Source organism: Aotus nancymaae, unplaced genomic scaffold, assembly GCF_030222135.1.
Source record: "Aotus nancymaae isolate 86718 unplaced genomic scaffold, 86718_ANA_hifiasm-v0.15.2.pri h1tg000010l, whole genome shotgun sequence".
NCBI classification, from domain to species: domain Eukaryota; kingdom Metazoa; phylum Chordata; class Mammalia; order Primates; family Aotidae; genus Aotus; species Aotus nancymaae.
The window spans coordinates 15,894,957-15,910,565 of record NW_026988421.1 but is presented as its reverse complement, the minus strand read 5'-3'; the positions used below and the strand labels follow the sequence as shown (position 1 = coordinate 15,910,565).

General features: G+C 35.0%; 1 protein-coding gene across 1 annotated transcript in view; it reads left to right on the top strand.

Moving 5' to 3' along the window:
• The window catches only part of TRUB1 (TruB pseudouridine synthase family member 1), a 47,016-nt gene extending 37,332 nt beyond the window's left edge, over window positions 1–9,684 (top strand). The window contains exons 5-8 of the mRNA XM_012448030.2: window positions 2,432–2,504; window positions 4,165–4,304; window positions 6,357–6,413; window positions 7,155–9,684. Of these exons, the coding sequence (XP_012303453.1) occupies window positions 2,432–2,504; window positions 4,165–4,304; window positions 6,357–6,413; window positions 7,155–7,414 (530 nt within the window). The 3' untranslated portion in view covers window positions 7,415–9,684. The remainder of the gene's footprint in view (window positions 1–2,431; window positions 2,505–4,164; window positions 4,305–6,356; window positions 6,414–7,154) is intronic.
• The last annotated feature ends 5,925 nt before the right edge of the window (window positions 9,685–15,609 follow it).

Genomic DNA, 15,609 nt, shown 5'->3' with positions numbered 1-15,609 from the left:
CTAGGTGACTTTTAAATGCCCTTCAGCCGTGAGATTCTATTATTCTTCAGCAAATTAAATTCAGCAGATGTCTTGAGTGCCATTTTAATAGGGTAAGTTATATAAGAAAAATTATCTTTGCCTTTGAGAAGCTTAGAATTTCATTGTTAAGATAATACCTATGTGTGTGTGTGTAGAAATAGAATATGTAGAAAGAAGAGAGAATATGTGTAGAAAGATAATAGTTAAAATTGCGTATAATTAATTACACAGTGAACAGCACAAACCATAAATGCTTGACATGTTCAGTCAGAGAAAGAGACAATATGGCAAAAGTGGAAAAGAAAGAACACATCTTGTCTTCTTGTGTGTGGTGATATCAGCAAAAGAGGGCCACCAAAACAGCACAAAGGAGTACACATTTGCAGGAATGTCAGTAAAGAAAACAGCTTAGTAGAAATAGAAAGCTGTTTGCCTTGTTTTAAAAATGTGTAGCTAAGTTGTGAACATTGCAATTTTATCAACAGTGGTATTTCTTTCAGCAAGTGCCAGCCTGGTGACAGCATTGGCTGTCTAGATCTGGAAATCTTACATTTGTATAACTAAGGTACCACTGATAATAATGTCTTAATGTTGCTATAGACTAAAATTTTTTCATAGAAAAATCCTCATCTGTATCATCAGATAATCTGAGAAACAGTAAGAACATATCAGCCATCTGAGGTCTGCCTTTTTGGAGCTGCTAGGTGCTAGAGAAATTCTTTTGAGTTTTGTAGCTCTTCTGTATCTATCTGAGTCTAGTAGATTCTGGTCTTTTGTTTGTGGTTAGCTTTTAAGGATCAAGGTCATACTGAGGTTAAAACTGTCTTGCTGGGTTGATATTAAATCTGGACATAGTATTCCATGCTGACTTTTAATTCTGGTATTGGAACAGTAATTCAAAGCATACTAGTTTTTATTTAATATTGTTCAAATAAAATTAAATTTAATATGCATATACAAGAATAAAAAGTTTAGATAAATTTTCTACAAAATAGAAAAAGCACTGAAATTTCTTTCCATTGACTGTGAGCTAAACAGATTATATAATATTTCTGTGATTAAGTTTATTACTAAATAGGAAATATGTATGAAGACATCTTTGAGTATGAAAATTCTAAATTTCAGTGTATCATAGGTTTCAGTTTTTAAAATTATAGAACTGAACTTTTTGTCTTTTTTTTTTTTTAATATTGAACACGGTCGAGTGTGGTGGCTCATGCCTGTAATCCAGCACTTTGGGAGGCTGAGGCAGGAGGACCACCTGAAATCAGGAGTTGGAGACCAGCCTGGCCAACATGGTGAAACCCAGTCTCCTAAAAAATACAAAAAGTAGCTGGGTGTGTTGGTGCACGCCTGTAATCCCAGTTACTTGGGAGGCTGAGGCATGAGAATCACTTGAACCCAGGAGGCAGAGGTTGCAGTGAGCTGAGATTGCACCACTGCACTCCAGCCTGGGCAACAGATCGAGACCTATCTCAAAAAATAAGTAAATAGATAAATAAAAATGAAATATGGAACACTTTACTAATTTGCATGTCATCCTTGCTCGGGGGACATGCTAGAACTCTACTTTAATATTGCATCATTTTGTTTAAAGCAGTACCAAACAAAAGCTGAAAACATGACTAAGTAACAGATAGTAAAAGCTTTATATATATGTCTTCATATTTTCAAAAATCATTGTTTTAAAAAATGCTTGTTTAGTAAGCATGCTAAAATCCTTGCTTATGTGTGTGGTTTTTTTTTTTTTTTTTTGCACTGGCTTATTTTTGAGACTGACTGGGAGTGTTCATGAAAAACGAGAGAAATTCCAACAACAGAGAAAGGGGAGCGGGGAGGGGGATAGATAAATGCAGTTTTACTTGGCAGAGTTGAATGTTGAATGTATAAAATTTATGCCATAAAACAGATTTGAAATCTTATCGGGTAAAACTTAATATGTAGATAATACTTCATAATGTTGAGTACTACATTAAGTTATTTACAACATTTGGTTTCTAGACAAACTTAGAAAAGAACTTACAGGGATTATTTTGCTGCCTGTATTCTGATCATTATTGATTACGACAGGATCATTTCTATAGCTAATGGGGGATTTTCCTCAGATCTTCTTAAGGCCATAGTCAGAACCAACTGAATATATATAGGATGATTGCTTTATTTTTATTGGGAAAAAAAATGGAAGCAAAGGAAATTGTTTTAATGAAGAATATAAGACTTTCTCCCTCTTTTATCTCATTAATGTATATTTTATTCTTTTACAAGGTAGAATTTGGGCTATAGAACATATACTGTAGTACATGCTTTGTTGGAAAAATTTTTAAATGAATTTTCAGAGCTGTTGGTGCTGTGAAGTTAGTACGTGTACTTCTGTGGTTGTTTTAGTGTCTTTTTTGTTGATTTTTGACAGATAAAATAACACAAGAAGATATTGAAGGCATTCTACAGAAATTTACTGGGAATATAATGCAAGTGCCCCCGCTGTAAGTTCAATTAGTAAATTTGGATAAATGTTTACTATTCTTTTCCAGTGGTAATTAAAATACATGGGCTTCCTCTTGCCATATGGCAAGGCAGGTTTTAAATGTGGTGTGGCAAATGTTCAAGTAAAGGTGAGACAGGATGTGGAGCTTTTGACTTTCTCTAAGAGGCAGTGGAATGTGGTCTCCTTTGTTTCTGGGTGTGGCCACAGCCTGGCATCTGTGCTATTACAGTGTTTATTGGCTTTTCTGATTCTGTCAACAGACATCAGGGCAGTTCTGGAGCCCAGAGATGTCCCTTTTCCTAGAACTGTTGTGAAGGGACCAGTGCAGTCTGGGAGGGAAGTCAGAGTCCTAATGTGCACTGCCTATCAGGTGCTAGGACCATTCCTATTGGGCAGAATCTTTGCCTTCACTATTCTCTGCAACCAGCGAAACCAGTGAGAGTTATAACTTATTAAAAATATAAGTATATTGCTTTACTGCTTGTCTTAGTTTGTTTGGGCTCCAGTAACAAAATATCAAACTGGGTAGCTTATAAACAACAGAAATTTATTTCTCACAGTTCTGGAGGCTGGGAAGTCCAAGATCACAGTGCAGTAGACTCAGTGTCTGAGGGGGCTGCTTTTTCACATATGGCACCTTCTTACCCTGTCCTCCTATGGTAGAAGGGACAAGGCAGCTCTCCGGAGCCTCTTTTATAAGCGCACTAATTTCTTTCATGAGGACTGTGCCCTTCGGCCTAATTACCTCCCAGAAGCCCCCACCTTCTCATATCATCACCTTGGGCATTAGGATTTCAGCATATAAATTTTGAGGTTTGGCATTCAGATCATAACACCCTGTAGCCATATTTTCCTGCACATTACCGTTTCAAGCAAATTGCCTGTTTTTAAAAATGGCTGAATTGATTATAGGATATGTCGGGATAAGTTTCTGACTTCTTTTAGAATTTAGTATTTATTTTGTATTTAAAATCTTAGGTTTTTTCAGGAACATTGAAATATCTCTGAAGAGATACCTTTTCATGATTTTGCCTCAAATGTAAAAATTTAAAAATTTTAGCAAGATCTACATAAACATTATTTTGGATTGTTGTTAAAATAAATTTTATTTATATTTGCTTGTAACAATTGTTTTAATATTTTCTGTGATTATTCTAAGGATTTTGTTTTCCAGTAAAATTTTATCACAAAAAGCTAAGATACACTTAGTAGATTATTTGCTTATTAGCTTCTTAGAAATATTTTGGTAACATATAAAAATGAATATTATAGTAGAGATTGTTTAAAGGAAATATAGCTGAGATTATTATGACCAGAGTCTATTAAATTCCTTGTGCCTTTAACACAGAATGAGGACTACTAGGGAGAAGACATGAATAGACCATCTCCAGAAAGGTGGTTAAAGAACAAAATTGGCAACACTGTTTGGCAGAATGAGGTTATATCAGCCTTAGAAATATTTAGAAACTCTCTCCATGACAGCATTGTGGAGTAGATTAGAATTAAAAACTCATTCATTTTTTAGAAAGATTCTCACTGTAAAGCACTGCCAGTCATCCTTCCTTTCCATGCCAGAATCTGGAATTATCATCTCACAATCTTTCCAAACCCCTCTCAATTCTTGCTCTCCTTTCCTTCCCTTTCTCCCATCTCACAAGCTATTCTGCATTAAAGAAAGATGGGCAGAGACTTTCAACTTTGATGAAAAGAGGTGAAGTCGTAGAAGCAAAACCTGCCAGGCCAGTGACCGTATACAGTATCTCCCTTCAGAAATTCCAGCCACCATTTTTCACATTAGGTAAGATAGAGAAATTTGAAATCATTTGTAGTTACATGTACTTTTAATTTGTATTTGGCTACTTTTGTGTCATTTTAATAGATCTGTAGGATGTTGGAGATTTTTTAAAAATTGAATTTAAGGAAAGTTAGGATTTCTTTATACCTTTTTTTTGGTAACACATTTAATGAGATACCTGTAGCTATGTGAAGGTTCAGAAATGCCTTTCTAACTAGGCTGAGTTTTTCAGGTATTGTATTATGTTATCTTACTATAAAGTTGAAAGTAACATACTTTAGGTCTTTATAGAGAAGTGTAGGTAAGGAGTATATACTTCTTAAATTTTAGATTTTTATTACCTTTTGGATGCTTTTCCTCCCATTTTGATTAGTACTCGATACATTCAGTTTTATAATTGGCATTAATTTGTCAATTGAAAACAAAGCATTTTTAGTTTTTGGACAAGAAACCCCTCACCCCCTTCTTCACCACCTTTAAGTTACTATTAAAGATCCTGAAAATATGGAAAAATATGGGTAAGGCATGGTCACATTTTTAGTTCAAGTTATGAATTTTAATTTCTAATACATATTTGAAATAAATGTAAAGACTATAAAGTTCGTTTCTGTTGTTTGGAAACTTTATGATCTGGCTGCAGAAAGTTGTAAACATATGAAAGCTATGAAGAATCCAAAGCTGTGGTTCTTAATCCTCAGACTCCCTTAAATTGAGCCTACCCTTAATTTCATGGTGCATACTGAATAGGATTCATTTTAGAAATAATGTCCCAAAACCTTTTAACCTAAACTTACTGCTTTTTTCTATTGGCATTATTGTTTTATCTGTGTTATGTTTCTGCAGGATATGGTTTTGTACCATTAGGAAAAAAAAGTCACTTTGTTTCTTCAGGTTCCTGCTTCTAAAATATTTGACAGATAATGAAAAAAACACACTTAAAAATGTTGTGCTCCATTCCATGAAAATGAAGCAGCTGGTTTGGCAGAGTAGATACTCTCTTTGAAAGCAAGAAAAATTCAGATTTTTCAGATTGTATTGAAGTCGGAACTATTTTATTGACTGTTGACTAGGGAGAGCAATAACAGGCCAAAAGAGATATTTTTTCACCCATGTCAAATATAATGCAAGAATGCTGGCACACCTGCATTTCCTCCCAGTGCCCACTTTCAATCTCAGCAGTGGCCCCCAACCATGAGCTGACTAAAGAAAGCGGGGGAGGGGAGGGTGGTTATTAAAATTCCCAGGTGGTGAGTTTTGATTAATTCCCCCAAATGGCTTTATTTGTACCAGTAAGACTAGAAGCAGCTAGAATATAGTCCTTTTGTGTGGAAATAATGGCAGCTGTTTTCAGGAAGTCTTGCTGATGAATAAAAATAATGCAAAGTCCTGTTCTTAACCAATAAGCTTGTGTTAGATTGTGTTAAGAAGATATTTAGATTTACATTCAGTTCTGGGACATTGTGTAATTTTAAGTTGTTTTGTGATTATTTCAGGTGTATTTCCAAAAGAACATTTAAATATGCTGAGTTCTTCGTGTGTAGTACAGTACCCCAAACATAATTCTTGTTACTGTGAAAAGGGGTTTTTGGTTGGTTGGTTGGTTTTTGGTTGAATGTATAAATCAGAAAATATTTTAAAAATCTACAGCTCATGGTGGCAAAACTACATTTCTAACCATTTACAAACTATTAAATGAACAAGGCATACAAATCTGAATTTTTTTAAAAAAATCTACAGCTCATGATAGCAAAGCTGAGATTTCTAACTATTTAAAACCTATTAAATGAACAAGGCTGAAGTATTAAAGTGGTATGACTTGCCAGTTAATTTAAAATGTGTTCATGAGTTTCTGCTGTTTGCTTTCTCCACACTCTGACTTTTCAATCTCACAAACACATATGCTACTGGATGAATAATTTATGTTTTAGTGCATAAATATTTTATCGCTCGATTGTTTGCATAGTGCATTTTTACATTTGTTTACGGGCATCATTTCTATGTAAAGTGGATTTCATAGGAGGTTAGCAATTTACCATGTCACTGTTAACATTCCAGATGTTGAATGTGGAGGAGGTTTTTATATCAGAAGCTTGGTCAGTGACATTGGAAAAGGTAAGCATAAAAATGAATTATGAATTATCATTTAGAGAGTAATACTCATTTTCTGTGGGAAGAGGGAATTTTCCATTTTTCTTATTTCTGAGTACTGGCCTTAGGAACTGAACTCTTGCTGCCTTCAGCTTTAAAAGCATTGTTGGTTTCTGGCATGCAATTATCAGCCTCAGCAGCTGCAGTGAAATGCTTGTAATGGGAAAGAAGAGAAAGAGAGAACAGAAAATGAAGACAGGAAAAATGAATGTAGGGCCGACATCTTTGCAAGTACAAAATATTTTAACTCAAACTAGGGATCAGAAGAAAAAAAGAAAGATTTAACCTTGTAAAAGTTATTTTCAAATTTTTTTAAAACTGGAAGGCATAGTCTTACAAATAGCCAGAAGGTTTTGGTTCTGGCTCTGCCATTTACTGGCAGTTGTCACACTGGGCAGGTCATATGATCTCATCTGTAAAATGAGGGTAATCTTTACTCCATAGGGTTGCTTCCTGAGTTAAATAACAAAAATGTATGCAAGTTCTTTGTTGATTTTACAGCAGATTATAAGGTGAATTATTATATATTATTTTGCTACTTAATCATGTCTTTATCTCAAGGCTCTTGGTTCTTATATTGGATTATTTTACTTTTGGGTGGTTTTGAGATATTTGAATCGAGTTCGGTCATTTGAACAATTATACACTATGAAATATTGAATCATTTATCTTCTGGATTTTTTTTCCCACCTTTTGTTGCTATAGAACTGTCTTCCTGTGCCAATGTGCTAGAGCTGACCCGAACCAAACAGGGGCCATTTACGCTAGAAGAGCATGCCCTTCCTGAAGATAAATGGACAATTGATGACATTGCACAGTCTCTTGAGCATTGCTCATCTCTTTTCCCAGCAGAGTTGGCACTTAAAAAATCAAAACCTGAGAAGTCTAATGAACAGGTTTTGAGCTGTGAATATATAACTCTAAATGAGCCAAAGGGAGAAGATGATGTAATTAAGATGTGTTGAGATTGGCCTGGGAATATCATCATTTTCTAGTTGACATTTGAATCCCTTTGTGCAGATGCAGAATGACAAGCTACATTCAGAAGACAAACAGTATTCCTAACTTTTTTTTTGCATGAAGAAAAATGTCTATCATTTACAGTTTCAATAGCATGTAATTTATTTGCTATGCCTTATAAATGGCCTCGCAGTTGTTCAGTTGTTTGCTGTGTTGTGGAATGTTCTTTTAGGATTTTTTATATCATGAAAATATGAATGTGATTGGATTCAAGAAAATTAACTTTCTGAATTTGATCTGTCTTCAGTCTTGTGAAAAAGTTGAACAAATTTCCTAATCAAAGAAATAATGTGTGAGTTCCATGTTTCTTTAGTTTAACAAAAATGAACATAATTTAGTGTTATTTTTACTTTGTTTAGGCTTCCTGGTGGCTTCATTTTATTGAAATTCTTTACTTTGTTTGAAATGATCATTATTGACTTTTTTCTTGTGTTTTGGAGAGTTTATTATTATTAAAAATATTTCTTTGATAAAATGCCTCTCATCTAGTAATACCTGTGTTTGTTTAGATCTTGGAAACGAATAAACTTTTATAATATTTGTAAATGAACCAAATTATTGCTGCTACCGCTAACAGGATGTAAATAGAAGACTAATAATTAAAGTCACCTTCCTACCTTTAGAGCAGAAGACAGCTCCTATAGTTTTATATTTTGGCAGCTATGAGATATTTTCATGTTAATTTCAACATGGTCAAGCACTTTGTACCAAGTTATTAAATAACAATTCTTAAAATTTAAAGAATGTGTCTTCAACTAAAAACTTTTCTTTATGCTTTAGCATTTATTTATGTCTCTTTATAGAGCATTATCCCCGTGACATTGTTTCTTTAGTTTGCTCTTTCAAGAGATATTTATAGATGCTGCGATAGCTGCCCTGCATTTCCAGCTAATCTCTTCTGCTCTAAATATTTAAAAACAGTTCTTCTCAAATATTTTCGTTTAGATAGCTTTCTGAAAGTTCCCTATCCCTCTTTACCATAATTTTTAAATGTAGCCACATTATAAAATAGTAAACTTCATATATAATGAATGCTTCATATTTTTGTTATGGGAAAGCAATAACATAGTTGAATACAGAATGCAGCCAGTCTTTAGAAACATTCAAATCCCTCTTCCTTTACTCAAATACAGTTTCAAAAGGGACTCATGAGAAATGTCATAAAATACAAGTTTTTAGATTTTTATGCTTTGCCTTTCTTTTTAAAGGTGTTTTCCTGCTCTGCACTAACTTTTTATTTTGCTTAACCCACTTTAAACTCAGTATAAAAAATTATATGCATCATTACAGCATTTTCAACATATTGGCAACGTATTTTAAATGAAAACATTAAAACTAATTCTTAGTATGAGACAAAATTGTAAAGAAAAAGAATATGAATACCATGATGCATTAACATAAAATGCCAAACACACAGAGTTATAAAATGAAAATTTACAGTTTAACTTGTTCATATCTAGTGCCCATAGTGTGTGTCAATCAAAGGTGGCAGTGGCTACACCCGCCTGTTGGAATGGCACAGGTTACGATATGTCCTCTTCATTGCAAGTTAAAGTCTAAATAGAAAAATACTTAGGTTTTAAAATACATAGGAGGGATTTCTGCTGTATTTTTCAACCTAAAAATTGACACACAGGGTTTGCTAATAGAGGAGTAGAGATTGTTGACAAATTTTAAAAAACGATAGCCAACATTTTTCTTTTATATTTAAAACATTGAAGGAGATTTTGCCAAATGGGAAAAATATCATTATCTCTTAATGCAGTAACTTTAGAATTTTAATTTTTATATTATATTTTCCTTTTTGTTGTTCACATAGTCTTAAGTCACATATACTTTTAACTTTTTCATTTGATATTATCTATATGTATTTAGTTGTGATAATGGTTATTTAATTATATGGCTTCATACTTTTATTTAAACCATTTCTTTATTGCTGAATACTTAAGTAGTTTTTAATCTTATTAGGATAAATTCCTGGGAAGGGGGATTATTAAGTGAAATAACATGAAGAACTTTATAACTTATGTTTGCCTTACTGCTTTCCCAAAGAGTTGTAACATTTTACAGTGTTACCATTTGAGTTAGGGGTTTTATATGTGGTTGCTAATTTAGTAAAGATAGGAGAAAAATCAAAGATCTCTGATTCACTTTTCTCTGATTTGTCTGTGTACTTTGTTCATTTATATAAATAAATGTCTTAATGGTTTCTATACATATTTGCATGAGTTATTTATGTCGTAAATACTTGATAGAAGAATTTTTCATGGTTTGTTGTCCTTTTAGTTTTAATTTTTGCTAATTAAGTTTGCTCATTCAATATTTCTTCCCCCTTTTATTATTGTCAGATTAATAAGTATGAAAAGTTTAAAATTTATTGGAACTTTAAAATCTTATTAACTCTCATAAGCAGCTGAAACTGATTGAGATACTCTGAAAAGTTCAAGACTTGTTCATAAAACAAATTAGCTTTCTTCCGATAGTCTGGTATTTAAATACCAACTCAGGGCTTTTTTCATTTTAATCAAAATATTAAAAAATTTCTGTGTCTTATATTTTTCTAGGTCTAACCTTCATGACATAATAAAGTTGTTTTACTTGTAAGAAAAAGATAAAAGATTTTAAAAATCCTAAAACTGTTTCAACCTGAAATATACCAGATCACTTCATTTTGACACTTTTAAGTTTTTTGTATTTCTGAAAAATATTGCCTTAAAAGTTATTAAAAGTCATACAATTATTTATAGTCCTAAAATCCAGGACTTTTACATCACAGAAATTTACTCTCTGTGAATTCAGAGTTTTGAAATGTGAATAAGGGCTGAACACACTTTTTTCTACCTGTACTGACTAGGTCTTTTTTTCTTAAATAGTTGAATTAAAACAAGCCATGGACTCATCATCAGAAGTGATTTACTGTATTAAATATGAGTGTTTTTTATCAGCTCATCAGTACATTTTATGCCCCCTGACCAGATTGAAATTTTTATCATATTTACAGTGAGCATTTTGAGGTTCAACTAGATGGTCAGTTGTTCTGTTTCAAAGAAAGTAAGTAATTTACCTTATACCATGAGGTATGTAATAAAAAAGATGTGATTCAAAAGCACTCTAAAGTGCTGAAACATTTAGATGGAGGAAAAGAGAATAGATATGAGGTTTATGCACTGAAATGAGTATAATGGCCTTGTAGTTAAATAGAGGGATTGTCTTGAAACAGTTTCTTTCTCTAAGGTATGTATGGGCAAAGCTCTGATTTGTCCTAATTATTCATTAAATACTATTTATTAAGCACATTTGTTAAGGCAGTTGAATCAGCAGTGCCTTCATTTGTTAATGTGTGAGTTAAATTCTCTTTATGAACAGGAATATCTTCAGATTGCTGCTATAAACAGTGATATAGTCGGAAGGTTGAAGTTCAGGAATTATTTTGTTCTTCTTATCCATAACCCTTAAAATGCTATTAACTTTATTTCTGTCTTTACCATTAGTCAACTTTTTGATCCTAGGTGAATCACTTAATCTGTTTGGGTCTCAGTTTCTTCATTGTTACAACAAAGGAGACAGACTAGTCCATCTTTTTTTTTTTTTTTTTTTTTTTTTAATTGCATTTTAGGTTTTGGGGTACATGTGAATAACATGCAAGGTTGTTGCACAGGTGCACAAGTGGCAGTATGATTTGCTGCCTCCCTCCCCTTCACCTATATCTGGCATTTCTCCCCATGCTATCCCTCCCCAACTCCCCACCCCCCCCACTATCCCCCCTCCCCCCCAACAGACCCCCGTGTATAGTGCTCCCCTCCCTGTGTCCATGTGTTCTCCTTGTTCAACACCCGCCTATGAGTGAGAACATGTGGTGTTTGATTTTGTGTTCTTGTGTCAGTTTGCTGAGAATGATGTTTTCCAGGTTCATCCATGTCCCTACGAAGGATGTGAACTCCTCCTTTTTAATGGCTGCATAATATTCCATGGTGTATATGTGCCACATTTTTCCTGTCCAGTCTATCATCGATGGGCATTTGGGCTGGTTCCAGGTCTTTGCTATTGTAAACTGTGCTGCAATGAACATTCGTATGCATGTGTCCTTATAGTAGAATGATTTATAATCCTTTGGATATATGCCCAGTAATGGGATTGCTGGGTCAAATGGAATTTCTATTTCTAGGTCCTTGAGGAATCGCCACACTGTTTTCCACAGTGGTTGAACTAATTTACACTCCCACCAACAGTGTAAAAGTGTTCCTATTTCTCCACATCCTCTCCAGCATCTGTTTTCTCCAGATTTTTTAATGATCACCATTCTAACTGGCGTGAGATGGTATCTCAATGTAGTTTTGATTTGCATTTCTCTAATGACCAGTGATGATGAGCATTTTTTCATATGTTTGTTGGCCTCATGTATGTCTTCTTTTGTAAAGGATCTGTTCATATCCTTCACCCATTTTTGAATGGGCTTGTTTGTTTTTTTCTTGTAAATCTTTTTTAGTTCATTGTAAATTCTGGATATCAGCCCTTTGTCAGACGGGTAGGCTGCAAAAATTTTTTCCCATTCTGTTGGTTGCCGATTCACTCTATTGACTGTTTCTTTTGCCGTGCAAAAGCTGTGGAGTTTGATTAGGTCCAATTTGTCTATTTTGGCTTTTGTTGCCAATGCTTTTGGTGTTTTGGTCATGAAGTCCTTGCCTACGCCTATGTCCTGAATGGTTTTGCCTAGGTTTCCTTCTAGGGTTTTTATGGTGTTATGTCTTATGTTTAAGTCTTTAATCCATCTGGAGTCAATTTTAGTGTAAGGTGTCAGGAAGGGGTCCAGTTTCTGCTTTCTGCATATGGCTAGCCAGTTTTCCCAACACCACTTATTGAACAGGGAATCCTTTCCCCATTGATTGTTTTTTTCAGGTTTGTCAAAGATCAGGTGGTTGTAGATATGTTGTGTCGCCTCCGACGCCTCTGTTCTGTTCCATTGGTCTATATCTCTGTTTTGGTACCAGTACCATGCTGTTTTGATTACTGTAGCCTTGTAGTAGAGTTTGATGTCTGGTAGTGTGATGCCTCCCGCTTTGTTCTTTTTGCTTAGAATTGACTTGGCTATGCGGGCTCTCTTTTGGTTCCATATGAAGTTTAAGGTGGTTTTTTCCAGTTCTGTGAGGAAGGTCATTGGTAGCTTGATGGGGATAGCATTGAATCTGTAAATTACTTTGGGCAGTATGGCCATTTTCACGATATTGATTCTTCCTAACCATGAACATGGAATGTTTCTCCATCTGTTTGTGTCCTCTCTTATTTCGTTGAGCAGTGATTTGTAGTTCTCCTTGAAGAGGTCCTTTACGTTCCTTGTTAGTTGTATTCCTAGGTATTTTATTCTCTTTGTAGCAATTGTGAATGGCAGTTCGTTCTTGATTTGGCTCTCTTTAAGTCTGTTATTGGTGTATAGGAATGCTTGTGATTTTTGCACATTGATTTTGTATCCTGAGACTTTGCTGAAGTTGCTTATCAGTTTCAGGAGATTTTGGGCTGAGGTGATAGGGTCTTCTAGATATACAATCATGTCATCTGCAAATAGAGACAATTTGACTTCCTCCTTTCCTAATTGAATACCCTTTATTTCTTTTTCTTGTCTGATTGCTCTGGCTAGAACTTCCAGTACTATATTGAATAGGAGTGGTGAGAGAGGGCATCCTTGTCTAGTGCCAGATTTCCAAGGGAATGCTTCCAGTTTTTGCCCATTCAGTATGATATTGGCTGTCGGTTTGTCATAAATAGCTTTTATTATTTTGAGATACGTTCCATCGATACCTAGTTTATTGAGAGTTTTTAGCATAAAGGGCTGTTGAATTTTGTCGAAGGCCTTCTCTGCATCAATTGAGATAATCATGTGGTTTTTGTTTTTGGTTCTGTTTATGTGGTGAATTACATTTATAGACTTGCGTATATTGAACCAGCCTTGCATCCCCGGGATGAATCCTACTTGATCATGGTGGATAAGCTTTTTGATGTGCTGTTGTAATCGGCTTGCCAGTATTTTATTGAAGATTTTTGCATCTATGTTCATCATGGATATTGGCCTGTAGTTTTCTTTTCTTGTTGAGTCTCTGCCGGGTTTTGGTATTAGGATGATGTTGGTCTCATAAAATGATTTGGGAAGGATTCCCTCTTTTTGGATTATTTGGAATAGTTTCAGAAGGAATGGTACCAGTTCCTCTTTGTATGTCTGGTAGAATTCGGCTGTGAAACCATCTGGGCCTGGGCTTTTTTTGGGTGGTAGGCTCTTAATTGCTGCCTCGACTTCAGACCTTGTTATTGGTCTATTCAGGGTTTCGACTTCTTCCTGGTTTAGGCATGGGAGGAGACTACTGTCCAGGAATTTATCCATTTCTTCCAGGTTTTCTAATTTATGTGCATAGAGTTGGTTGTAATAATCTCTGATGATGGTTTGAATTTCTGTGGCATCTGTGGTGATATCCCCTTTATCATTTTTTATTGCATCTATTTGGTTATTCTCTCTTTTCTTTTTTATTAGTTTGGCTAGTGGTCTGTCTATTTTGTTGATCTTTTCAAAAAACCAGCTCCTGGATTTATTGATTTTTTGTAGGGTTTTTCTTGTCTCTATCTCCTTCAATTCTGCTTTGATCTTAGTTATTTCTTGTCTTCTGCTAGGTTTTGAGTTTTTTTGATCTTGCTCCTCTAGCTCTTTCAATTTTGATGATAGGGTGTCAATTTTAGTTCTCTCCTTTCTTCTCATGTGGGCACTTATTGCTATATATTTTCCTCTAGAGACTGCTTTAAATGTGTCCCAGAGATTCTGGTATGTGGTGTCTTCGTTCTCGTTGGTTTCGAAGAATATCTTTATTTCTGCCTTCATTTCATTGTTTATCCAGTCAACATTCAGGAGAAAGTTGTTCAATTTCCATGAGGCTGTGCGGTTCTGGGTTGGCTTCTGAATTCTGAGTTCTAACTTGATTGCACTGTGGTCTGAGAGACTGTTTGTTATGGTTTCCGTTCTTTTGCATTTGCTGAGGAGTGATTTACTTCCAATTATGTGGTCAATTTTAAAGTAGGTGTGATGTGGTGCTGAGAAGAATGTATATTCTGTGGATTTGGGGTGGAGAGTTCTGTAAATGTCTATTAGGTTTGCTTGTTCCAGGTCTGAGTTCAAGTCCTGGATATCCTTATTAATTTTCTGTCTCGTTGATCTGTCTAATATTGACAATGGTGTGTTGAAGTCTCCCACTATTAATGTGTGGGAGTCTATGTCTCTTTGTAAGTCTTTAAGAACTTGCCTTATGTATCTGGGTGCTCCTGTATTAGGTGCATATATATTTAGGATCGTTAGCTCTTCTTGTTGCATTGATCCTTTTACCATTATGTAATGTCCTTCTTTGTCTCTTTTGATCTTTGTTGCTTTAAAGTCTATTTTATCAGAGATGAGAATTGCAACTCCTGCTTTTTTTTGTTCTCCATTTGCTTGGTAAATCTTCCTCCATCCCTTTATTTTGAGCCTTTGTGTATCCTTGCATGTGAGGTGGGTTTCCTGGATACAGCACACTGATGGGTTTTGGCTTTTTATCCAATTTGCCAGTCTGTGTCTTTTGATTGGGGCATTTAGTCCATTTACATTTAGGGTTAATATTGTTATGTGTGAGTTTAGTCCTGTCATTTTGATGCTAGCTGGCTGTTTTGCCCATTGGTTGATGCAGATTCTTCATTGTGTTGCTGCTCTTTACCATTTCGTGCATTTTTGGAGTGGCTGGTGCTGGTTGTTTTTTTCTATGTGTAGTGTCTCTTTCAGGAGCTCTTGTAGAGCTGGTCTGGTGGTGATGAAATCTGTGAGTTCTTGCTTGTTCACAAAGGATTTTATTTTCCCTTCACTTATGAAGCTTAGTTTGGCTGGATATGAAATTCTGGGTTGAAAGTTCTTTTCTTTAAGGATGTTGAATATCGGCCCCCACTCTCTTCTGGCCTGTAGGGTTTCTGCTGAGAGATCTGCTGTGAGTCTGACGGGTTTCCCTTTGTGGGTAACCCGACCTTTCTCTCTGGCTGCCCTTAGTATTTTCTCCTTCATTTCAACCCTGGTGAATCTGATGATTATGTGCCTTGGGGTTGCTCTTCTAGAGGAATATCTTTGTGGTGTTCTCTGTATTTC